Genomic DNA, 27,377 nt, shown 5'->3' on the forward strand with positions numbered 1-27,377 from the left:
AGCTGCCACATACCCACAAAACGCTACCTCATGGGGCTCAGTGTCCAGCAAACATGTGAGCATGCTCCCCGAGAGACGCCCAGCTCCCAGCAAGGTCAGGCCAGGCTAACCTCTGGGACTGGAGAGCCCAAGCCCGGCTCAGCTGCGGACTTGGCCTTGCGGGGATAAGGAAAGGATCAGGCATAAAACCCTGAAGATAGCCCGGACTCCTGAGGATCAAGGGATTTCGGGGAAGGATCACACCGGGCTGGAAACAAAAGAAAGCCTCTCAGAAGCACAGGAGGGTAAAGTGGCTGCCGAGAGAGGCCTTGGCTCGATTCTGGTCAAGTTCTGAGGCACAGAAGAGGTCGGAATTCACTGCCTGATGCAGTTTTATCTTTTATCTTTTCTGTCACAGACTTGGCATAAGAAAGACGCGTAAGAAAGAAAATGCTCGTCTACAGAGCCCAGCCCTGAGAAAAGACCACTTGGCTTCAGGAAAAATAGGAACCGTGAAACCAGAGGCACTTAGGGTGGCATGATTCTGCAGTGAGGGGGTGGCCCTGGTGTGAGGACATCATGAGGTTTGGCCTTCCCGAGGAATGGCCATGAGACAGGAGCAGCCACTCACAGAGACAGAGTGATTCATGGTCCCTGAACAAGTCCAACTGCCGTGTGTGGCCCTCACTCGTGACAGCTCTCTGGGGCCTTGGGAGAGGAGCAGCAGAACAAAGCCCTCCTCTCTAGACCCATCCAGCCCCCTGGCTGTGACCCATGGGGAGAGCCGCACACTCACTTTTCAGGGATTCTGTTAGTACAACAGGCTCATGGAATTTTGTTGGAGACCATTGGAATCTTACTAGAAAGATTAAAATTCCTACTCACCACGGGGCAGCCTCCACTCGGAATAGACTGTGATGGAGAGAAAGCGTTGCCTCTACGCGCCGTGCGTCCGAGGACAGGTATGCAGTCCACATGTACCATTCCCATCACCCCAGAAAAGTTCCCTTTCAGGCACTAGTGCTTTGGTAAATGGTCACCAACCAGGCCTCTGAAAAGATAACCTATGCATTTGTGAGTGCATATTTACTGTAAATTTTAGCCGTATAAAAGATATGACACACTTTATACAATAATAATAAAATACACACCACTCTTTACTGTAAATTCCATGTAGTCAGTGGATCCTCAAAGCCTTTCGTTGATTTTTACCAAATTCCTGCATCTGTAGGCAGCCTCTGGTTGCAATGGGTCAACAAGTACAATTCTGACATGAATGCTGATTTTTTTTTAATGAGTAATACAAATGTCAAACAACTTCTTTGTATGTTGAAACTTCACGTGGCTCCATCAGATGATAGTTTTGTTGTTTTTTTTTTTAAAGATTTTATTTATTTATTTGAGATAGAGAATGAGAGCACGAGCCAGGAGACAGAGGGAGAGGGAGAAGCAGGCTCCCCATTGAGCAGGCAGCCCAGCCCCAGGCTCGATTCCAGGACCCTGGGATCATGACCTGAGCCGAAGGCAGATGCTTCACTGACTGAGCCATCCAGGCGCCGCAGTAGTGTTCAAATAATGGAAGAGTATTTCAAGTTTTTTCGCTATTCACAGTGTAATGGCTATAGATGACAACTTTTCATCTGCATTACTAATATCACTTTCTTAAGTCTCAATAATCAACAAAACAGTCAAGTCCTAATTTATAAGATTTGCTGATTTCCACAGCATAAAAGAGCCCCATCACAGCCCAGTGCAAGCTACCACGATGTCGCTGCTCCGACTTGGAAAGAGAGGCACAGTAACTCATCATATAAGGTATTTCCACGAGACAGTACACTAAACGTAAATGACTGCTACAACCACCATAATAAAATGGAGTAAAAGAATTGAGAACTAATGAATTCTGAATATTTGTTACATTTGGTTTTAATATAATTTAAGGTATAGAATTTTTAACAATTGCTGTTTAACATACTAACATTCTAACAACTGGCTTGCACGCCCTGGCTTGTATACCTGTGCAGTCCATTCTGCATAAATATATAAATATATACATTTTTTTCCCCTTAAGGAAAAGGTAAAAATACAGACTACTTTATGAATTCCCAGGGTAAAATCTATTGTTTCTTAACATGTCAGGCAAGTAAAGCTTTGTTCCACAGGGGTGACTGCAAGCAGAAAAGTTGACCTGTGTGTTCCCACACCAGGAGTGGCAGGCAGAGTGTGGGTGTCGGGAACATTGGAGGGACAGCTCTCAAGCAACCAGAAACAGGACCCGATTCCTGCCCAAGGGCTTAGAACAAAGGCTCCAATCAGGCTTTTTTCCAAAAATGTTTTTAATTCCAACATCTATCTTAATGGCTTACTGTGGACTAATTTAGCTGGTAGTTTTTTCTGCTAAAAATGGGAGCTAATGATTTCAGCTAAAAACAACTAAGCCAGTACTATCAGAGTGTATCGTAAGACACTGATTATTACTGGCTGCATTCGTTTTCCACGTCCTTCTCCCTGTAGCTTAATAAGATTCCCACAGCAAGAGCAAAAGGCTCTCTTCCTCCCCTGGGACCCAAGGTTATGAATGTGTTCTCTAGGGGGCATCTACCCCCCAAGAGCTCTTGGAAGACTCAGCTCAAACAGGGAGCGATGCACCATGCGCTCCTGCCGGTCACATTAGGGCCATGCAGCAAATACGGACAACATCACCTTATTTCTCTCGAGCACGGACCAGTTCCCACAACTCAGCTGGGTGCCAATACAGCTTGGCACACTTTATCCTTTCCAAAGTAAGTGGCTTTTGAAAAGAGGTAAAACGTTTAAGGCAAAGATCAGATAGCAGTCATACCACACAACTGTCCAGCTGGAAGGAATCTAGCAAGAAAACAACAAAAAACAAAAATCAAAAGTTTTCAAGTACCAGTGTTTGAATTAACCAGGAATTCTGGTTAGGTGAGCACACTCGACACAATTATGACATGATTAAATATTTTAACTGGCAACAACTCAAGCGTAATGCAGGTTTCTTGATTCAGATTCAATCCACTTGATGTATGGACTCTGAAACCTTATGACGCTAGTTTCTATAAAGTAAAATGTGGCACAAAAAGCCACACCTGGACTGGGAAGCTACTAAAGAGACTTGTTACAAAGGAATCTCAATTATTAGGCAATCAGAACAAAACTGAGAATATTTACAAACCCTTTCTGGGGCATGACCTTGATGACATATTTTTAATTTTGTAATTTTTATAAATAATGAAAGGAATGGTTAGCTTTTGTCTTCCTCTAAGGATTCCCCGTATTGCTATTTGAGACTGAGAAACTGGATGATTTTAATTCAGGGCACTGGTTTTAAGACACAGCTCAGAATTTTCTTTTCCAGCTTGTGACATCTCAACAAATTCCCCATTTCCATCCAGTGTTGGGAAGCATGTTCCTGTGCCATCTTCAGGATTCTTTTTTTTTTTTTAAAGATTTTATTTATTTATTTGACAGAGATAGAGACAGCCAGCGAGAGAGGGAACACAAAGCAGGGGGAGTGGGAGAGGAAGAAGCAGGCTCACAGCAGAGGAGCCTGATGTGGGGCTCGATCCCATAACGCCGGGATCACACCCTGAGCCAAAGGCAGACGCTTAACCGCTGTGCCACCCAGGCGCCCCCATCTTCAGGATTCTGACAAAAGGGTTTCTTAGGCTAGGTCAAGAGCTTAGAGACAAGGTACTAAAGATGCGTTCTGAGGCCCCCGGCTTAATGTACCTGCATCCACACGTGTGCACACACACTGCTCTGGCCACCAGCTTTAACTGCTGCCCTCCAGCCACAGCTGTACAAGCTGGCCCCTTCTCCCCATGGCCTCCCACCCCCAGGATGGAGGAATGAACACAGCGGAGTTCTAGGACCGTCGACCCATGTGGTTCCCAATTCTGGGATGGGTGCAGGTCTTGCTGCTGCCCAGTGGTGTGGGCTCACCTTCCTGGTTTAATAACATCTGGAGAAACACAGTGGCATCTGAGTGAGCAAATGGCCTCTCTTACATACCTTAGAGGTTCCTGCATTAAATGCCCAATTTATAAGAACAGATTGGCCAAGGGGGAAAAAAATGCAACAACTTTATTCTAAGAAACTCATCCCACCAAATCAGTGTATTTTCCTCAAAGAGAAATTGAGAGGAAAACAATCTATTTTCAAGATCAGCTGAACATGTAAATGACCTAAAATGACCTTAGAATTGGGGATATAACATCCCTTCAGAAAGGCTTAATTTGGGCAACTTGGAGCGGAAAATCCACTTTCCCTTCCTATCTACATAGACATCCCTGTCTAAATAATTTCGGCCATAAAGAAAAATTTAACAGAATCCTAGAGAAACATAATGTTCTGTTCATGGGATGACTAAGCAAGGATGTGTCCTCTGAGGTACTACTGGGAAGGCATGAGGGCCCCCTACGGTTCAGCACCAACTGAAAGACATTTAAAGGGCTTTTAACAAGGAGTTCCATTTCTCCTCAGGTAGACTAAATCTTTGAGTGCAAACTTTTCTTTGAATTTAAAAAAGGTAAGTGGTTCCAGAATGCAGATTCTTCAGGAGCGTTCCTTCCTTCCGTGCTATCCATCCAGGGAGCTGGGCCTTCCAAGGACCCTGGGAGGCTGCACTGCCTCCTCATCACAGAGCCAGCAAGTCCCTGTACGGGTTGATTCATCAGTTAAAGCCGGTCTGTTCCTAAGAAGACACGGCCAGCAGCGCACTGGCTAACTAAGTACCTGGGCAAACGTGTGGATTTCAAAGCTGACGAATAGCATCACTGTTCCCAAAGACTATCAGCTCCAAGAAGAACGATTGTAGATTTTGTCCTACCATGTGCCCCCCTCGAGTGTGACCCTTACCCATCTTTGGTTAATAACAGTCATAGGTAACCCTTCTCATGAGCAGGGATCCCAGTAACATGCCCTTGGCCTCTCGCTACAAGGGCCAGTCTCGTCCCGCTCACAATCAAGGATATTATTCCAGACAGCCCAGTCACTGGTGATTCAGAGGTTTCCTTAGGAAATGAGGGGTTTCAGATATCCTAGCAAGAGCTCCTGAATCAGAGTTTTCTGTGACATCTGCATAATACAGTCAAAGTGAAGCAGGCCCTCAGCCAATGTGCTGCAGGGAGAAGGGCTGCAGGCCTATCCTGCCTTCCAGGGCCATCCCACCAACCAGAGCATTCACTTTGCTGTGGGACACTCACCCAGTCTACCCTGAAGCTAATTCCCCAAAGCTGATGGAAACAGACAACTATCTACACCTTGTACCTTTCCCTGGAAACACAATCTACTACCAGGAAAACCGATTTGGAAAAAAATGCACCTGTGCACACGTGTAAGTACCAAAATGACCACCTGTTATTCAAATTTCAGAGCTGTTATCAGTGTGGGAAAATTATTAACTACAATGGACGGCACGTTTCTTTTCTTGTATTCCAAAGTAAATTCCTCCTATTTAATAATTTTAATAATAAATTTGATTATTAACTAAGTTGCATTAGTTCTGATTTCACAGAGAGCATGAATCAAATGGTTAAAACCTTAATGATGTGATAATACTTATTAATATAGTAAATCCCGAATATAGAAGATCTATGACTCCTCTAATGCTTGCAGTTTATGAACTGGCTTTAAAAACATCAAAGACATGCTCTTTTGAAGAACAAAGTTTTAGAGCTTGGAGGAAAGAGAAGGCAATCATTACAAATTCATTATGGATCCATCAGAGATTGTTTTAATCCATTTAAATCCACGTATAGGAGATCAGATTCTCATCTTACATTATTTCTACATTTTTAGAACAACTCTTCACTCACAAATTCAAGGTTACAATGGCATTAAAAATATCCCCAGGAAAGGAATGGCATGAGCTAGAATAACAGGATTAGTAGCTGTCACATCAGAGTGGTATTTCTCTTCTCTTTATTTTTCAAATTTCCAATAGGAGGGTTGTATAATTCTTAGAATAAAAATTGTAAGTTAAGAAAGAATTCAATATTACAAAACATAGTTGACTTTATAAAATAATGCTTCAAACAAACCGGCAGAAAGAAGACACTGAACCAAAATCAAGAAGATGCTCCATGGAAAGGTTCACCAGGTGCTGGGACGAGCTTCACAGATGAAGCCCATCGTTAGCATTTCCCCGCCTCACTTGGCCTTTGGAGACAGGAAGCAGTGGGAGCCCCCTTTCCTGTGGCACCACAGACCCTCACCAAGACACGGATGACAAATGCTGGATTTCTACACGTTTATTAGCCTTGTGTGCCTGGGGAATCTCAAAGCACTTTTGGAATCTGTACTTGATTTGGTTTTAGGGTGAAGAAAGTGAGGTTCACACGTGTAAGTACCAAAATGACCAACTAATGGCGACATCACTGGCAAAAGCAGCCCTTATAAGGCAACCACACCACCTCGCCAGCACTCTGTACCCCACGGGCTTTCAGAGAGATCAGCTAACAGTTCCTTTTCAAATTGTATTTCCTTTACCCCACTATGTTCACTTAAAAAACAAGGACAACTAACTATATGCACAAGACTGTAAACAGAGCTCATTCCCACTGACAGCCCACGGGGGGACTCTCTAGATCCTTGCAGGGTTTTTGGGCAATAAAACCAAAATCTGTATTTAAAATATGTGTGCCTCTATTAAGATAAATTTTTAAAACTATTTTTTGAATAGCCCAGTGGACATTCCAAGCTGGTAACTTTACCCACAGAGGGAGACTATAAATGCTTACTGTATTGGTATATAAAAAGAGAAAACCCCAGTAAGGATTTCAGAGTCTCTTCCTCAAGAAATCACACAATTTGTGCCCAGAGGCTGTACAGATACCAATGTTACTCTCCTCCTTGACCTCTAAATACACCTCCTCCACAACAGGGGCATCTGGGGGTTGGGCATTTGCCTAATCCCACGGGGTCCTCTGGCGGGGGTCACAGCTGCTGGCTGGTGAAGAAGGATTTAGTCTCCCTGCAGACAGGATTTACACAGAGCGGACAACTCAGAGTCAACTGCTTGGAGCACAGCTCGTTTGACTGGATGTGTGAGAGCACCAGATCGGCCAGGGCCTGGAAGACGGGCGACAAGAAGCAGAGATTCCTCAGAAGCAAAACGTCTGCTGTCTCCCTGCGCATCTCCCCCTCCCATCTGCCCCCATAACCACTATGGCTGACGGTTGCTTTTTTCATCTGAATTATGACTGCTTTGAACTGGATTCTCTAATATCTTCATTTCCTAAGGATCCTCGATTTAGGGAAAAGTTAAAATAGAGATTTTAGAGGACATCCTCTTACCCCACCTGCTAAACCCTGCCTCTGGAAGGCAGGTCTTAAATGAGACATAGTTATAGGTGGGTAGAAATAAGAAAATTGGGGCTATCTAAAGGAAAAAGGAACAAGAGTATAAGGAATTCGATTTTACTTTTGTAATTAATTGGAACTCAAAATGTTCTAATATGTGAGAAAACCAATATTCTGTAAGAGTTTCTCAGAGGATTTCTCTCCGATATGTTCTACTAAAATGGTTGTAACACTATAGATACCTTGGAGAACAATGGATTTCCATTAAGAGACTCTGCTCTTCTGATGTTTTCAACTCCACACTGAATCAAATGAGAAAAAGAAGGAAAAACACATACACATTTTATTTTCCGTTGTTTTTTTTTTTTTTAAAGAAACCACTACAAAAATAAATAAATAAATAAATTGACTTAGATACACGCACAACTTAAAGTCTGACTTCCAAAGTGTTCCCAGACGGCTCAGAAATGAAAACAATCCTGGGCCCAGACACAGATGTAGATTTTCACCTCTGTTATCATAAAACTGCTCTCAATTTCTATTCCTTCCCCCACCCTATTGCCTTCCCCGTAGGTGTTTAGTTTCCAAACCGTTTTTGAGGCTGTATTTGACAGAATTCTCAAGTAATCCAAATCTGCTTACTATTCTTTCTTTATTCTACCATTCTAATGCACACTTTTACAGACTCTACCTACGCAGAATGTTGCTTTAATTAAGTAAATCTTCATGCCTGTTTTGATTCCAAATGCCAAAAGAGGTAGATTAATTTAATGTATATCGAACCTAGATTGGAGCCAATGCAGAGTGCGGTTTTTGAATATATTCTTACATAGAAAAACCCAAAATAAAACCTGAGGACTGTTTTACTATCATCCTTGCTTCCCTCCCCCCAAATACTCAGTTGATTATCCCCCAAATAATTAAGAAACATCTAATTATTGTTCACTCAGGTAGTCAAGATCTTCTCTTTCCCTTTCCAAAAAGCCGATGGCTTTTCAGTTGCTTTGTCTTTGAAGTTAACTCTAACCGGCATAGGAAAAACGGTGAGAGATTCAGCAAACACGTAGTTCTCAACCGAAAAAGAAACTGTATTCAGGGTGTTCGGGTGACTCAGTCGGCTAAGCGTCCGACTCTTGATTTTGGCTCGGGTCATGATCTCAGGGTCGTGAGATCAAGCCCCATATCAAGCTCTGCGTTCAACAGGGAGTTTTCTTGAGAGTCTCTCTCTCCCTCTTCTGCTGCCCCTCCCCTCGCCACGCACGCACACATGCTCCCACGCACTCTCTCTCAAATAAATAAATCTTTAAAAAAAGAAAAAAGGAAAAAAGAGACTATATTCTAAGACTCCACATGGAAGTCAGTAACAGCAGGACAACCCATGCTGGCAGTGTTCTTGAACACTCTGGATGGGAGAGTCAAGGACACAACTCTGTAGGGCAAGCCAATGAAATATCTACCAATGTTTAAATTCCATTTCTAGGAATCTTTCCTAAGAAAATAATTGGGAAAAGGAAAAGAAAATGATGTTTATTACTGAGCAGTTCAGGAAAGTAAAAAGTTGGAAACATCTTAAATATATACTGATCAAGTATTTGTTTAAAATAATTATATAGATCTAATTACACTTATTGATTTAGGTCCATAATATATTTTTAAGGGAAAAAAAGGTTGCAAAACAGTTATGAATAAAATACCATGCAAAAAATGGTATTTTATTCATAAACAGGTAGGAGCATACCATTTTTCCTGAGTACACACACATTTAGAGAAAAAAGGGGATTTATTTTTATCAAAATATTAACTTACCTCTTGGGGTAAGATTCTTTTTTTTTTTTTTAAGACAGAGAGAGGGAGCCGGCGGAGGGGGAGAGGGAGAATCTGAAGCAGGCTCCATGCTCAGCACAGAGCCAGATGCAAGGCTCCACCTCACGACCCTGAGCCGGAATTAAGAGTCAGACACTCAACCAACCAAGCCACCCAGGCGCCCCTCTCAGGGGTAAGAGTCTGAGTGAGCTCTACTCTCCATGCGATACTTCTCTGAGTTGTCTGAGCTCTTTATATTTGTATTATCAAAAAACAATAATTTCATCTTAGGAAAAAATTCAAACTACTTTTTAAAGAAAGTCGTTTTAAACATAGTATATTCTCCCATCAAAACAATGAAATAAACCGTAACTAGATGGTTTTCTTTATTCTCTCTATGGACTAATTTATTAGTCACTAATACTCCTTTTGATTACTGAGGAAAAACCTCGGTTTAGTGTTATTAGTGAATGTGACTTATCATTCAATACAAACAAAAACTTACTTTCCAAACACACTGGAATGAACTATATTTGCACATAAGTCTTTCTTAGCAAGCTCACAATTAGCCAAGGTCAGGGTGGGACATGGAAGACACCATCACAGGAAATCCACAGACAACCCTGCAACCTCACTTTCGCCAACTACAACTTTGCCATAAATTCTGTATCAGAACTACTGACAAGTAATTCACACACCCTCTAACTTCCCCAACGTTTGATTGATGACCAGTACCCATAAACAAACACCTGTGGGGTTGGGTGCTGGCTAACGCTGTTCCCAACCCACTCTCACCCTGCCCTGCACCTGCCACTCCACCCCAAAGGGTGAAGAATCCTTTGAGGCCAGGCCTCCATCAATCACGCATGGGGAGGACCAGGATCAGGAGTTCTGGCAGAAGATGAGAGGGGGAAGGGTTTTGTGGGTCCCAGAGCTTCCATAATTCCCACAGAAACAATGCTATAAATCGGATTCAGGTTTCGGGCCGGCCCTCCGAAGCCGTGAGATGGGTGAACAGTAAGTTTTTCTCCACTGTGAATGATAATTCACATCCATCTTACATTCCAAGACACTGAGGATGGTATTTGTTATTTCAATAATCAGATTGATCACAACACCGCTGCAAAGAGCTAATTAAGTGAGTGTATGAAAGAGGTCAAGGGAATTATAACACACACCGCTTCACTGTTCATTCCACGGTCTTCTCCTAAATGACAATGACTCTTCTATGCCTCAAAATCCACCAAGAAACAGTGTAAAAGCCCCAAGTAAAGGGCACCATCAGGCCAAGAAAAGGAATGACGACACCACAATTCTTTTCCTCCAAATTCATAAGAAGAACAACTGCTTTTTCTTAAGAAAATGTAATTTTATCACTTCTGGGTAGTACAGTAACTCAAACTAGACAAAATGATGTTGCTCGTAGTGATGCCTGCGAACCCTCCCTGTGGCTGACGTAGAATTACCCTGATGTGTTCAGATTAACTCAGATTAAGTATTATTCAGAGTAACGAGGCCACGATACATGCAAAAACAGATGTACCGAACAATGCAACAAAATCTTTTCTCAATTCCAGTATAGTTAACACATTGTGCTATATTAATTTCAGATACACAATACCGTGATTCAACAATTCTGCGTGTTACTCAGTGCTCATCAAGACAGGTCGTACTCTGAATTCCCTCCACTCCTTCACCCACCCCTCACCCAACTCCCCTCTGCTAACCACTGAACTATATTTTTGAGTGACAGAATTATGTCATTGCAGAGAAAGTTTCCTGTCAAAACAAATCACAATTTGTGAATGGGATTAATAACCACACTTACCTCGTCAGCTAGAACTTGAGAGTACTCAATGTCCAGTTCATATAGTGTTTCAATGTGATCGCTGGTAAACGCTATTGGAACCAAAAGAATGTTCTTCCTCCCCCTCTCACAAAGCCCTTTGATAGTCTCATCTGTTTGCGGGCCCAGCCAGGGCATTGGACCAACCTGTGAGAAAGGAGGATGGAAGGCACACAGGGACCCACTTCCCCTGTGTCTGTGGCAGATCACAGCCCACTGCCCTCGACACACACACCCCCCTTCCAGTATGACTGAGAGCCATGCTTTATATCTGTATTAGTGGGTTTTGGTATTTCTCTATTAAACTTGAATCCTCGAAGTTGGCATAGTATAAATAAATTACCATTTCTGTCATTAAAACTAAAAATAATACATTAAATCAATGAAATTCAACTAGTCACTTGATTTCCCCTCCATTTCACCTGCTTGCAGAGTTCCTTCTGCTCATGGTGAGCCACCAGGTTATAGAAAGAGCCAAATCGAATCATTTTATAACAAGTCCTAAAATAGTCATCCTCAAAATTGCTGACTGCCCGCAAACGTGTGGAAACCACCTACCTTAGACTGCCAAACCAGTCGGTAGGGGTTGGAGTAACCCAGCTTATCCATGACTCTCTGCACGGTGGCGCCCACCTCCTGAGGATAGGGGTCCCCTCTGTTGACCACCTGCAGCGGAAGACACACGGGTAGTCAGTTGCCAACACCGCGAAAGGTTCTAAGAGCCTCGGGCTGTGCACTGAGGTGCTGTGAGCCGGTGACCGGAGTCTCCCCTCCTGTCTTCTGCACTACTGATGATGCAATCTGAGCTCAATCGCCAGACCTTCCCTGGATCTATGTCTTCACGGGCCGAAGGAGAAACCGTACTCACATATCTCTAAGTACCTAGGAGTATATAAAATTCTACATCCGTGTTACTCCTGGGAAATGGACAACATCCAACAAGGGAGGATGGGTCTCTCCATTCCCCCATCTGAAATAGGGAAGGCAGGAGTTGAGAATGTTGTATGGATGGCATACGGACCTACTGAACCCGTGGGGCCAGCTCAACACAGGGGCAAGTGCTGCTGGAGAAAGACAGAGGGGAGAAGCAGCACGTGGGTTCAGACTCCAGACCCCTCGACAATATCACCTGTGCCTTCTAATCCCTTTCCTCTCCCCACGTCCCCCATAGCAATGGACTGGAAGGTGAGCGCTCTGTGTACCGTGAACGTCTGATGACCAGTCCTGACCCAACAGTGTTGTTAATACTCTTAAGAACGTTCGACAGCAATTTTATTTTTACTGGTTTAACATTTAGCTGTGTAAGGATTCCCTAACCCCTTACATGGCTTGATTGCTTCCCATACCACTTATTACCTCCTAACATACCATACTACTTTCTTCTGTACTATGTTTATAATCTATCCCCCACCCCGCTCTCTGGGGGCTAAGACTTCTGTCTATTTTGTTCATTTCTGTATCCTATGACAGTGCTTAGAATACAGTGGATAGAACAGTGCTCAATAAATATTGTTGAAATGAAATACTGATAAACTATTTTATGATATTACTAAAAGTTAGTTAAAAAGCCATTAGAAACCTAAATATAGAATGAATGAGGGAAATAGAAAGTCACCATTAGAACAACACAGAAATAATTACTACAGGCAAGATCTACCGAAGGATGCTAAAATTAGCGGGCAAAAGTCGAGGAACAAGAAGACATTTGCGTAGTCTCAAAACATCTCACCTAAGATACTTTAAATTACGAGGAGAGAAATGGTAACCTTACAACGTACAAATCCTGCAGATACCCCTTAGACAAATGGCCAAGGATCATATCACCAGCGGCAGGACTTGTCATCAGGTACCCCCATGCCATGCTCTGAGAAGGACAGATCACCCTGGGGTGTTCTTCCCAGTACTGCAGAACCTCAATCGAATCATGGGAAAATACCAGACAGATCCAAATGGAGGAGCGTGCTACAAAATAACTGACATTCCACTAAATCATTCTTCAAAAATATCAAGGTCATGAAAGACAGGGAAAGCATGAGGACTGTCACAGATTGGGGGATACTGAGGAGCTGTGACAACGAAAGGCGACATGGGATGCTGGACTGGATCCCAGAACAAAAAAGGACAATTGTGGAAGAAGTGGAGAAATCTGATCAAGCCCAGCCTTTGGCTCACAGCGCTGCACCACTGTTGGCTTCCTGGTTCGGCTCACTGTGCTGTGGTTATGGAGAGGTCAGCATGAGAAGTTACAGGAAGGGTGTGTGTGTGTGTGTGTGTGTGTGTGTGTGTATTTATATATGAACCCTCTGTACTATTTTTGCAACTTTGCCTAAAGTCTAAAATTACTTCCAAATAATTACTTCCAAATAGTAAGTCTTTAAAAAGTCACTGAGGAGGAAAAAGTCCTTAGAAGCAAGTGCAGAGGAAAAGAAAAGTCCCCTAGAACAGTCTTCTGCCTTGACTATCCCTTGTCTTCCCTGCCCCTTCCTCATGGCCCCATGGCCTTCCTCAGTCCCACACGGGACCCTGGGCCGCAAAGAAAACTGGCAGCAGCATGCTCGGTCCGTGAGGGAGAGAAAAGGATGTGCGGCGGATGGGGTGGGAAGAGCAGGCAGCACCTGGAATCGATCATGTGGAAAAGTGTGTTTCCTCCTCTCCCGGTTCAAGAGCTTCCCTTTGGGCTCTTCACACATGGCCTCATCACACCTAGGACGGTTATGAAAAGGAGGCGGGCGGGCAGCGGGATGGACATGTGAAGAGGATTTGCATGATACCAGAAGAGAGAATGTGAACTGGTTAAAATAAAATAGGCAGGCTTCCAGAAGACAAATTTCTCTCCGGAGCCACCTACAGCTGACCCGGCACCTGCTGGGCGGAGACAGAGGAGTGGAAAAGCTGTAAGGGCTCGACCCCAGTGACCACCAGGTGGCAGTAAAGACAGATTAGAAGAGTGGCCCCTGCCGCTTAGGTTAACTCCATTAACACTGGAGTTAAACCTTTAATGACACCTCCGAAGACTAACTTGCCATGTCTCTGGCTTCGAAAGCACTGTTTTGGACACAATGATAGTTCTGAGCTGCTGAAACGGGCTGCTCATTCTATGCACATCTCTGTACCACCCAGCACACTAGCTCCATCATTCTCGTTCACAAATGTGCAACGAGCTAGGGCACGGAGGTGGTGTTTTAGCAAACACCCAGTGTAACGTGAAAAACACAGGAGCAACCAGATCACAACCTGATACACTCCGTATTCACTTGCTAAAATATGGGCTCTAGTCCTGGCAGATTAAAAACTGTAATCATTTCCTGGAATTCAAACAGCCCCTATTCAGTCTTGACAAAAGAACGGGATGGGAGATGGCTCAGTGTGACTGGAGGCCCTCAGTGCTGGACACTGACCGAAACATCAGGTGAGCTCCCTCAACAGGGCAGGCAAAAACAGCCTTCCTTTACCTGCCCCATGTACTGAAAACTCCTATTCATGAATATACCCTCCAGTGATCATTTCAAACGAGTTTATTAAGACAGTATTTATTCAAAATATTATAATTTGAATTAATTATTATTAGGTTTCAAGAAATATGTCTAGTTAAATGAGCACCTAGGTAAGTCTGAGACGTTAGAACTCGTCCTTGCACCGGGCTCAGGATGTTCTAGAAGCTGGGTCCCATTGGCATATTCAGAAATCCTCTATCGCTAGGTCATCCAATAAAACGCTCTTACTTACAGACATTGGCAGTGAGTGAGCAGAAAACAGAATGACCACCTCATTTCTCTTCTCAAGTGGAAAACGGTCCAGTTCCTTCACTATGTGGTCTGCAAAGCACTGCGGGAACAGCAAGAAAGGAGGATGAGAAGGAGCTGAGAAGAAAGAAATAGAAGGAAGAGAAAATATGTTTAAAATGAGAGCTACGATAAAAATCTCCTGGCAACCCTCAAAAACTGAAACTCTCTTTTTTAAAAAATTGCAAATAGTACAGTCTCCTCTCGCTTTGGTTCATCATGAAAATGGCTCATAACGGTTTCAGGGGCCTAGGGAATTTGATGGGAAACTTCTAAAGCTCGCTAATGGCTCACTGAGAATGAACGCTCTGGATCTGCTTCCCCTCGGGAGGAACAGGGCACACTTCCAGATGGAAAGAAGACACAGATGGGAAGGAGAAGTTGTTTTAAGACCTCTCATTTGCTCGGTTAGCAGGAAAACAGCTTACAGGCTCTTTCTAAATCTTCCTCAGTTTGGCTTTCAGGCCTATCACATTAAAATACATTAGACACAAATAGTAGAGGAATAAGAAAATACTATTCTATTTTTACGACCTTCTTCTGAGCCCAGTATCCTCCCTGAGTCAGTCCTCGTAACAACCTTCATAACAACAGATGAGAGGTTGTACAGCTCTCATTAAATTCACAGAGGGGGTAAGAGGCGGCCAATGTGGGGGCCATTTAGTCACATCTGCGGGACCTGGGCTGCCAGGCAGGCCCCGCCTCCGCCTCCAAAGCTCTGTCCACCAGACCAGTTAATTCCCTCCGTCTAGTTGGCTCTTTCCGATCTACATCAATAGGTGCTGAAATACCCGATGTGAAGAGGCTTTCTTTCATCTTCCACTTTAATCATTCTTCGTCACTTAACTCGGAAAGCAAATGCTACAAAGGACATTAACGGGTCAATTGACAGAACTGGAATATGAATGTAGATTAGATGAATTTAAGTCTCGATGTTAAATTTACTGAAGTTGAATATTGTATCATGGTTATGGAGGAGAAGACCCGTGCTACTTAGGTGTCAAGGGTGGCTTCATAGATATAAGTTACTCTCAGAAGGTTCAGAAGAAAAATGTATATACACACACACACACACACACACACACACACACACACACCGTGCAAATGAGAGTAGAAGAAATGCTAATAATATGTGAATCAAAGCAAAGAGTCGAATTCCTATACTATTCTTAGTCTTGTAATTTTCCTGCATGTTTAAACTTATTTCCAAATAGAAAGGTTTTAAAAAAAATCATAAAGGATGATTTACCAGAACCACGCACATCTGCGCTTGTTGGTATTTTGATACTTCAGGGGTTGATACTATAAGAAGAGCAAATAATTCCCTAATCAGCACTGAGATATTATTAACCTTCCCACACCCCCAAAATTGGGTGAATAAATGTACTAAGGTACAAGCTGGTACCTGGAGAGTTTCCTTTTCAAAATGTATAATTTATCTACAGAGTAAATGTGGTTAGATTAGATATAAACAAAACCATTATTTTCTGGCGGTCTTTGCAGTGCTTGGAAAGGAAGGATGTGCAGGAAGGACTGTTTGGACGGACAGCAGCCTGGGTCAGGAGACCCACAGTGAAGCTTACATGGGAGCCTGAACTCACGTTTACTTCAATTACCCTGGCAGCTAGCGACAAAGCAATGTTAGGGATGACAGTAGGGAAATGACAATTTCGAGTAATTACTACCTATAACAAGTAGAAACGTAGAGTGAGACAATAGTTTCAGTGTTAGTTTTTAACTGTATTTTTAGTTTCCGATTAGGGTTTGACTTGTTTTTTTAAAATTTCTGCTAGATATCAAATCTCCTCATGTCAGCTCCATGATATAAATAAAGCCTATCTATAAACTTTTGTTCCTAAAAAATGTTAGTATTTTTCCTTTTCTTCCCTCACAAAAGTACGCGCAGAAACACAATTTGTTCCGGCTTACAACAGACACTAAGCCGTTGTCCACACTGCAGAGCCACGGGCAAGGCGAAGGCTACTTAGACCATCTACAATCCATCGGCAGTATCCTCGACGTGCGAGCCCTCTGCGGAATGAAAGAGGCAGGCGGCTCTCAGAGCCTTCAATCACACCAGCTAGAAGGGCAGATAAATGCCTCTAAAATTCCCTTTCATTTTGTGAACGGAGACTTCCTCCGTTAAGAGACCTTTCCATCTTTCTGCTTCCCCTCTTTTCAAAGGGCTGAATTTTAATGCAAATCTAATTACTCAGTGGATCAGGGCAGGCAGATGCTGTGCAGATCCCTCCGTTCTCTGCTACCACATGTCAGTGCTGACCTCAAACCCCTCGCTCTCAGTCACAGGCCGCCCAGAGCAAACCAGCAGGGGCACGCTGGGGCTTCCGCGGTGCTAACTGGACCCAGCAATACAGAGAAGGGGTGGGGGGCCCTCAGAGCAGAATACCACCCATCCCTAAGGGAAGGCACCTCCTTTTCACTTTTACTTAAAACTGTTTTTCCACCTAAGTGTTAACCCTTGACATCACCTCTGTGCCTACCGAACACCTGCTCTAAGAAGAGCAGGCCTGCTTTTACCAATGTCTGGCCCCACCTAGTGGTGTTAGATTTTAAGTGACTCCAGGCTTTTAAAAAAGCTGTTAAACGGGTATTTTGCCAGAGAATGTCCACGGAGTGAAACATAAACTGGATGAAACCTAAATCACTTCATATGTCTCCTACCTAAACTAACTCAAAGGCAGAAACCTCCTCTGACAGAACAAAACTATGTTTGTACATTTTAGGGCAATTGCCAATATTACTCTCATGTACAAATGGCAAAAAAAGTATACAGTAAAACCAATTCAAAGCTACTGGCTTTTGAATTGTAGTTTTAACTGATTCTCCAAAAACCAAGCATCTGTTCATGAAAATACAATAAATATAACTGTATGGGAGAAATCTGAAATTTCTTCTAATATGACTTTCTCAACTGAAATGTTAAATCTATTTTCATGTCAGAACAAGTAGACTTAGTACCTTGAAAAATTTTAAAACCTTTTGTCATTTTAAAGGATTTAGAAAATACAGGATCTGTTGGTCATTCAGTATATAAATGTAAATTAATGGAAATACTGTTTAATCTTCCACGTCCTCATTATTGGGAAACATGAAACTCAAAACATAATTCTGCTCTAGTTTGTAACTAACAGTGTTAATCCGAAGAAAGACTCTAACCTTTAATCTTTAAATTTACTTTCTCTTGTCATAACATGTCGAGTCTCTAATTCTTTTTTTTTTTTTTTAATCCCAGCACACAATTTAAGCAAGAGAACGGTAAGGCTCAGAAGGACACCACAAACCAGGAAGGGACAAGAACCTGACCCACCCCAGAAGCTGGGCCGACGGGGGCTGCGGGCAGTGGCTGGCTTACCTGAATGAGGAGGGGGTGTGTGGGCCACCTGTCAATGGTGCTCCACTTCATCCCAGGCTTCTTTCCCACTTGGTTATAGTATCTGTAAATGGCATTTAAGCTGCTGCCTGAAAAATACAGGGGACCACTTAGGAGACGAGTGTTGATGATAGTGCAAATGAAAAACAGACTAGTAAAGGCAGTAAGTTCGAAATAGGTAACTGCTTCTATACTGAATTGGTCTAATTACAATCATTTCAACACTCTAAAATGCAGATAGATTTAACTACCCTGCAAATGAAGATCACTAAAACGCAATCAATTGCAATGGCCTTTCAAAGACCAGTGAGGCCATTTCTAGGGAGAAACACGATGGTAGAGGATTTATGAAATATAAGCCGCTGCTCTTTGCAGGAATGAAGTCTAACAACTGGAAGCATGTTAATTTTTCCCCCCATTATGAAGGTAATCCACCCCAGCAGAAAATGTAGGGGGTGGGGCAGAAAGGAAAAAAGACACTGGCCATGATCCAACATGCTAATACAGCCATCGTGTTACTCTAACAGAGTTCTTTCCTATTATTTTCCTGTATAGCTGTTTTGTTTCACAAAGTTGTAATTTTAGCATATATGCAATTTTGTACCCTGAGTGCGTAGGATATTTTTATTACTTTGAGATGCATATTTTCTACCTTACAATAAAAGCTTTAAAGCTATTTTTTAAATGACTTGTTGATAAGATGACTAGCTTATTTAGATTTGTATGAGCATTCTCTATTTTTATGTGCTTCTCCAAGATTATCATCATTCCCCAGAAGAAGTTAAATGGGTAGCAAGTCCTCACAAGTAATCTAACAAAACTTGTATTTTTAACCAAGAGGTCAAAATCACGAAAATTCAGACTGAAGGAAGGCAGATGGTGCCAACCCAATGCAAATTTTTCCTGGCCGAGGGGAGCTGGCACGCAGGCCAAGACTAATCCTATGCAACCAATCCTAACACGGAGCCTCTTCCTCAATCTTAACATAGGGCAAATGTTCCAAGACCTTTCCCAGCTTCCCACACCAGTGCGCTGGTTTCTGTAAGGATGAGGACTGTTAACCTGTTACATCTCCAGATTAAAATACGAGCCGGGATACAGCCCATAGTTAAATCAAATGTACGCTTAGCCTAAAACTTAATTTTTAAGAGAGAAATGAGTTCCATTCTGGAATACAATGAGACGGATAAATCCAAATTGAGTCTGCAGTGGGTTCGAAAACAATCTCTCCAGAAATCACAGTCACCAGCATATTCATAGGGCAAGCCACACTGTATAGGTGAATATCATCTTCAGGACTTCTGAAGCCACAAAAGGATTCTGGAAGCCACACGAGTTCTTCTGGGTGACTCAGAAACATGTGACGAACTACTTGAGGTAGTAATGAAGGGGAAAATAGAACTAGAACAACTGCATGTGATTGATACACAGGATATACTGGCTCTGCCCCGACAACCTGTGTCTAAATGATACAACAGGTAAACAACACTCTCATGGCCCCAAAGAATGGATGTGCTTTCCGAAGGCTTTCGCACCTCTGAGCAAAGATGGACCTGCCCTTTCACGTGAGCCGGACCAGGGAAAGGCCGCACAGACATTAACACCTGAGACAGCAGTGAGATGAAATCCAGTCAATGCTCTGTCCCACAAATAACCACCTTCTTAACTTGTCTAATGCTGACAGCAGACATCTACAACGAAGGTATATATATTTTTAAGATTTTATTTATTTATTTGAAAGAGAGCAAGCAAGAGCGAGCAAGAGAGAGAGAGCACAAGCAGGGGGAGAAGCAGAGGGAGGAGAGGGACAAGCCGACTCCACACTGAACGTGGAGCCTGACCCAGGGCTCGATCCCACGACCCTGAGATCATGACCTGAGCTGAAATCAAGAGTCAGATGCTCAAGCGACTGAGCCACCCAGGCACCCCTACATTTGACATATATTTTTTAAAGGAAGGCAAAGGTCTGCCTACAAATTTATAAAATCTGATTCCTTCTCCAATAACATATCAGCAGACGTTTTGAGTTGTAGAGGTACATTTCCAAAAGAAGTCACAACTCAAACTCCTGAGGGTGTCTGAGAACTCAGGCATTTTCACAGGAGCTCTGAACAAACGTTTAAGGCACACAACAGGCTTTGAACATCTCCTCTAGCAGCCTTTTGCTCTCTTTATAATTATAGAAACAATATGCACTAAAATCCAAAAGCGATTTGGGAGTCAAAATGTGCTGAGCCCAATCCTTGAAACAGAATGCAAACAAATGTGTTTGTGGGCAACAGAAGCTTTACCTATTACCAATGTTACAGAGAAGGGCAAACACGATGATTTTCCTGCTCCAGTTAAATATACAGGAAACAACACACAGTAATATTTTCCAAAATCTAGAACACTGAGAGAAGTTGACAAAGGGAACGTCAAGCTGGGCTTTGGTTTAACCAGTAAACTAACCAATAAATAAAGCATAACAAAAAAAACATACTAATATTTCTTGTGCTACCTGGGTACCTCTGCTTTCAAAATGGAAACAGCTATCACCTTCACTACGTTATTGAGAATATTAGGGTTGCCATAAAAATAGGGTTTATTATGCAAACATAAGAAGTGGCTTAACGTTCGTCACGGATCCATTACACAACTGCATTAAAGCACCGAGCACCAGTGCTGACCGCCTTCCACCCACCATTTGTAATTCTCAGCCGACTGGCCCATAACTCAAGGGACAGATGAACCATGAGATTTTAAATGGACTGACCTGAACTCTTGTGTTTAAAGTGGACAGGCTGGATTTGCCATTCAAATGGAAAATGATTTATCCTTTCCTTCCGCACGCAGGTTCCCCGGTGATGGCTACTAGGGCCCCGCATCCCCACCCGCCCACTGTCAAGGGGAAGCCTCACCTGTCGTGGAGCAGCTGTACTGTGGATACTGCGTGAAGGCAATAGCCCTTTCGATCCCGTCTCTCTCCATCTCTTCAATTGCTTCTTCTGTTAAAGGATGGACGTACCGGAATCCAATATAGTATTTGTGAGGGGCTATTAGGAAGCATGTGTGGAAAGGAGAAAGTATTAATCTTTATATAGATTCCTCGGAGTCGCCAAACATCATGCAAAGCCCAGAACAAAGAACAGTTAACCTAATTTCCTATGAGGCTGATAATGTGGGCAAGTTTAGAATATTCCTCAGATCTTACCCAGTCTTCGCTGGTGCACGGACTTTTAACCCCTCTTTTCTGGGATCAACCTCCCCCCCGCAACACACACACCTCTACCGAGCACAGTGGTTTTTAAAAGTCAAACTTCTGTTCTTTATTCTCTGCTCTTGACTGAGATAAGAGAGACTCAACGGAAGGAAGGAAAGAAATAGCACTTTTTCTTGAAATGTAACCTCTTCTGATGTACCAGATACCGTGGTGGACACTTCGCTTGTATTTTTTCTTTCATTTAAACCCCATTTTTCAGATTAAGAAACTGAAACGCTCCAAGGTTAATGAACCTGCCCAAACTCACACCTAGCAGAGGGTGGAGCTGAAATTGAATGTGGGTCTCGTCCCTCCCAAGCCCGTGCCCCTTCCTGGCCCTGAAGCCCGCTTCCACCGGTCCCGGTTCCCTCCTGCTCCCTCAGGCTCCAGGTCACCGAGGTAAGCTCTGGGATACTCAACAACAATTCACGGATTACAAATGATTGAAATGATTCTCCTCATGTAAAAGATGAAGGAAACCCAACAACAAAGCTTAAATGGGAGGCACCAATTCAGTTTGAAGTAACAGCCCAAGTCGGTATACGCCCTTGCCTTCCTTCCCCATGTATTCCTTACAAACCCCTTCTCCTGACCCTCCTTTGTCCTTCTCCATCTTCTTGTCGTGGACCTTAAAAGCACCCACCACCACACAATTTCTTAGACATTTAGAAAATCATAAAACTGAAAGTTCCTGTTATTTCATAGGACAAAGCTAACTCCCACTCGGAGATCACACTGGGAATACGCAACATAAATGCTAAGTCGTAACAGAACCAAGATGATGTTACTGTCCGAGCGTGAGCAGGGGCTGTCACTAAGTATGGGACATTAAAGAGCCACAAGAAATGTTTAGGCTGAAGTGAAGGAAAAGGTAACGTGTTCACTGTTCGTGTATCTGTATAAACGGTTCCTCAGTGACGGGACACAGGGAATGGGCAATCAGTACATGTTCCCAAGGACAGGAACAGATGATGGAAAGGAGAAGCGTGTGTGTGCGTGGGAAGGATGGGCTGCTCTGACAGTCTCTGGCTGGGGACCACAAAAGAGGAAGGTAAGGGTGTAAGGGGAATCATTTTGCAGTCTGTCCCTTCTAGGCCACCAATTTTACGTTCTCTTATGTCAAATGATGAACTGCAGTTAGAATACACCGGGATGCCTGATGCTGTAAGCAAAGTCCAAATGACTGACGGACCGAAGATTACGTGGTTCATCTGAAAACTGCCAACTATCCCACTACCAAGTCCCCGTCTGAGGAGCTCTGGGGGACCTAAGCTGAGGCTGCAGTGGAATCTGCCTTCTAATCTATTCTGAGACAATCCTATTACTAGATTGCTAGGGTAAGATGCTCCAATGCTGCATGCCAACCAGCTTCTGGCATTCCCTTTCCACCCTTGAAAAGTTGCAGCCTAAACTCCTGGGGCCTGGGAGTTCCTCAAATATTGCAGAACCCAGAGGTGGAATGGCAGTCCCTGCAGATAAAGGCAGGGTAGTGACCTTGCTTTGAAGTGAGGGAGGGTAAAATACTCTGGAAGGAACAGATAAGGCTTGCTCAACTGTTCTATAAAGACGGCCTGGCCTGCAAACACATACTACAGGAGAACGGCAACGTGCTCTCTCTCTGACTGGGCCTCTCCTGAAGAAATAAATGTTTCCCGAAGGCCACTCGTGGCCTAGCCTAGTCTACCCTAGAAGCTGCGGCCCCACCAAGAGTCTTTGGTGACCCGTCACCAGGAAAAGAAAAAAAAAAGAACCTGAGTTGGACTTTTAAGCAGTGAAACTTCATTAATTTCCTGCTCACAGTTCAAATGTCTGCTTTGTACATGACTCGAGAGAAAGGTGTGAAATAGATAGCATCATGCTTTTTGAGTTGTATCACATCATGAGCCCTAGGCCAACGATGAATAATAATACAGGCTCACGTTTATTGAATTTTTATCATGTCAAGCACCAGGGTGATGCCTTTCGTGATTACCTTATGAAATATTCACAATGACTGTAGGAATGGGGTTCTGTTATCACCCGCATTTTCGAGATGAGGCTTAGTGGGGTAAGTCATCTGCCTGAAGGCCTACAGCCAGGACTGGGGAAGGCAGCTCCATCTGAAGAGAGCCCATGCTCTTCCCCACCATGCACCCTGTAAAGAACGACGGACTCATTCTACGGAGTAGCATGCATTTACAGCTTCATCAAGAGCCGTCATAGTCTACAAAACTAAACTGCCATTTTTTAAATGTATTTTAGATTTAGACTTTCGTGAAATGATTATACTTCTCACCTATTTTCCTTCTGTATTCCCTCAATTCCTGTACTGTAGTGTAACCATATGAAACCAATTCCAAGTTATATTCCCTCATTAAACTGACCGTATAACTTAATAGTCAATTCTACACAAAGCCAGGGCAAGCTGAAATTTCTATACCAGCTGCTAAGCAACAACTACCTCCCTAAAAAATGAGAGTTTGAAACATTTCTATCTGTTTGTAATCATCACACTGTTTTGCCTAAAGAGAACTTTTTTCCCAATAGAAATAAACAAATAGACATAGTTTAAAAGTATACTTTATGGTTTTGAGTGAAAGTATGAGAAGGCAAGAGGAAGGAAAAAGAGAGGAATGAAGGGAGGGTCAGAGAAAACAGGATGGAAAAGCCACACAAAGGGGATGAGGCGCCTGGGTCTTCACGGCTGGCTCAGGTCTGTTCTGCGAAGCATTAAGCAGGACAAGGACCCTCTTTCTAGGTAATCTGGCTGAGCCCCTGGCAGAGCCGCAGAGCCACAGAGCCACACCTGATAATCTTGGTCATCAGCACACAGCTCCCCCAAAGCAGCTTCCAAACCTTGAGACTATTTCATTTTTCCTCTATCTGCATTCTGTGTGATCGTTGGCCTTCCTACCCGTTTTGTACAGCATCTCTCCAGTAAGTCTTAAAAGATTTTCTCTCTGTCCCTTAAGGAGACTAGGCTGCAATCACAGGGTCTCCCTGGACTGGAAGCTTCTCGTAAGTAGAAACTATATTTCTTGACTTTGAAAAGCAGTATCGAAAAGTGCAGGGCACTCAGGGCGCCACTGATGAATGAATGAGTGGACAGTCTTGGGCCTTATGGAGCATCTCTGCCATACCCCCATAACAGGTCGGCCAAAACCGTTAGGTGGTCATCTACCATGCAGGAGAGAGCAATAATTTAACTTGCCTGTTCCAAGGGTCCCAAGTGTGGGCCACAGAGGACAGTGATAGGTCAAAGGGTCATCAGTACCAAAGCCCTCCCAGGACCAGGCCCTGGACAAGCTTCCCAGATCCAGAGAAACGAAAAGTAGCCCCTAAGACAATTTACTCCCTGCTTCAATGAAAACGACCAGGAAACTCAGTTCCGTGAAGATAAGGGTGTGACTTATTCACTACTTTACCCCTTATCACTATACTGTACCTGTGCATGGTCAGTGCTTACAAACACCTGGTGGCTAGCTAGATGGAAGAATGGATGGGTGGGAATTAATGCATGAAAAAGCAGGTATGTAAATGATCAAATGGGCAAGTGAACGGAGTGAGAAAGAAAGAAAGATGATTTCCCATCACATTAGTAATTATTTAGTGACTGGAGAGGCAAACCACTGAGCTGATGATACTTCATGGATACCCTAAACTTATCCCCAAAGCTACAATGAAGAATAATAGACTTTACTTTTTCATATAAGTCTCTATAAGCTGGAATGCTTAATAACTGATTTTTTAAAAATCACTTATTAATTCTGACTATGAAAATATGAAGTGGAAATTACCATTCTTTGGTCCCTACCAAAGCAGGGCATAATCCTAGAATCTAGATGATGTAACTACCTTTGTACTAGATGGCCACAGATTAAAATAATCAGATGTTTGATAGTAAGTGATTTAAATCTAGTTCATTCCATGGGACTCTTTCCAGGCCAACTTGGGAGGCTGAGGCCATGGCTATGCCTGTCTGATCCGGACAACCCAGCAGCCTCACCATGGACAGAGGGGAGATGGGAAGGATGCTCTCTGTCTGTATTCCGTTTTCAAGTCCAACAGCTCTGCTGGGATTCTTGATGATGATGGATACTACAGTACCACATCAACAGACAAAAAATGTCATCTTGCCACCTCTTTTTTCCACTGAAGACAGCAAAGCAACTGCAGATCGGATTCACACTAAACCTTTTATCGTGATAAACTGTTAGAGGGCTTGTTCTCTATCAGGTAGGTGTGAGTACGGCACAGCCCAGTTTCCCTCACCTAATGTTTTCAAGATACATTGTGGTACGAGTGGCTAAACTGTGTAAGAAATGCCCTTGAGCCACCAGTGAAGGCAGGAAGCACACCCGAGACTCAGAAGCGTGACTGAACAACTTTCCAAGTGAGATGAGCTGAGCTAGAGCCTTTGTCCCTGTATGTGATGGGAACCGGCGGCTTCTGAGAGCAGCTTGAGGTGACACTCAGGTGTTTTCTCAGAGCAGAGTGAAATGCTTTTGGTCCCGCCTGGAGGGGAGGCTGTCCTTGAGGCTCCCCACTGTGTCACACTCCTGTCCTCATTCTGAAGCCCCAAAATGCATCTGTAATTAATGTGTTTCATGCGCCTTACATGCACATTTCTTGGTTTAACATTTCTCCTATTGGGCCACATCTGCAACAGATGCCGTCTTAAAATAAACCGGCAGTTTCCGGTCTTAGTATATATAAGAACGATAGTGTGTCCTGCAATCTTGAATGTGTATTGAATGCAGCTAAATACGGCACTTACAATTCATTCGTGTAGTTAGTGCTTCATTCTGCACATTATTCTTCTGCATTTGAGGTTCTCAGAGGCCGGTTACTAGCTGCACGCAATCCTCCTTGGTTCCTCACACTAGCCAGTATTGCTGAGAGCTGAGAACAGTTGCTGAAAGTTGCTTACAGTCTCATGGCTGCCGTGACAGCTAACTAATTCTGCTCTGTTCATCTAATTAGCTTTCCGCACAGAAAGAAAAGGCACTAACAGCAGCCCTGATCCATTTCCCAAAGATTTCTTTCCAGAGCAGTGAGATACACATCTTTTATTCATGGTATGTGGCCTCTTCCTTACAGTCTAGCTCAACTTAACACACACCTCAAACTTCCTTTTGAAACTGATGTTCCAAATCTTCAGCTTTTTCCTCTGTAACATAAGGAAGTAACAGGCTACACGGCCAAGGACAAAGGATAATGGCTGGAGAATGGAGTTAAGGGACCGTGCATCATATAGGAACCCCCACAGATCAAGGGCTGCGGGTACACAGAACTGCATCTACCATCCAAGTGTTTGGGACTTCAGATCTAATTTGTTAAGAACAAGCCTAAGGAGATATTGATTAAGAAGCGCGGTACCTGTGTGTGGGGACAACTCATCCAGCAGCTTCACCATGCCTTCTCCTTGCTTGGAGGTCCACATCTTGATGGGAGACCCACCTCCAATCCTGCGGTACTGCTCCTGAATTTTGGGGGTTCGGCGTTTGGCGATGATTGGTGCCAGCTTACTAAATCATTTAACAGTAGGTAAGTGGATTTTATTCCACCTTAGCAATCTCAGAAACTACTCAATAGAAAAGATAAGGAAAATTGTAAGAAGAGCCTAAGAAGATCAAGCCTTTAAAAACACGACTGCAGCCAGCTCTTTTGGCCTTGAGTAGAGAGAGAAAACTAAACACTCTCTGAAGAGTAGCCACCCACGTGTGTTATTCTAGCAACACAGCCTGAAGGTTCAGGACACCGAACACTCAGGCACACACACCCAAGATGCATGCGAGCCACTGTTTTTAACACTCCCTGGTTCTACTCCTAGTAGGAACTGGGATACACGAGGCAATAGGAAGCATATATTCCTCTTACTTTAAGAAAATGAAAATTAATCATAAATGCATTTGCATACGTGAGGAAAGATATACGCACACCACATGAATGTTCAGTGTAATACGTAAACAACGTCAATGCCCACCATGAGCCACAGGTTAAATAAACTAAGGTATGATCAAACAATGC

At 43.3% G+C, this 27,377-nt stretch overlaps 1 protein-coding gene across 1 annotated transcript in view; it reads right to left on the reverse strand.

The window, feature by feature from the left end:
• Positions 1 to 5,714: 5,714 nt before the first annotated feature.
• FECH (ferrochelatase) overlaps positions 5,715 to 27,377 on the reverse strand; it is a 32,479-nt gene continuing 10,816 nt past the window's right edge. Inside the window, exons 4-11 of the mRNA XM_002920260.4 lie at positions 26,727 to 26,875; positions 21,028 to 21,162; positions 18,110 to 18,216; positions 14,681 to 14,779; positions 11,513 to 11,620; positions 10,937 to 11,101; positions 7,548 to 7,607; positions 5,715 to 7,074 (exon numbers count right to left, since the gene is read on the reverse strand). Coding sequence (XP_002920306.1) covers positions 6,940 to 7,074; positions 7,548 to 7,607; positions 10,937 to 11,101; positions 11,513 to 11,620; positions 14,681 to 14,779; positions 18,110 to 18,216; positions 21,028 to 21,162; positions 26,727 to 26,875 — 958 coding nt within the window. The 3' untranslated portion in view covers positions 5,715 to 6,939. The remainder of the gene's footprint in view (positions 7,075 to 7,547; positions 7,608 to 10,936; positions 11,102 to 11,512; positions 11,621 to 14,680; positions 14,780 to 18,109; positions 18,217 to 21,027; positions 21,163 to 26,726; positions 26,876 to 27,377) is intronic.

Source organism: Ailuropoda melanoleuca, chromosome 14 (genome assembly GCF_002007445.2).
Source record: "Ailuropoda melanoleuca isolate Jingjing chromosome 14, ASM200744v2, whole genome shotgun sequence".
Classification (NCBI taxonomy): Eukaryota; Metazoa; Chordata; class Mammalia; order Carnivora; family Ursidae; genus Ailuropoda; species Ailuropoda melanoleuca.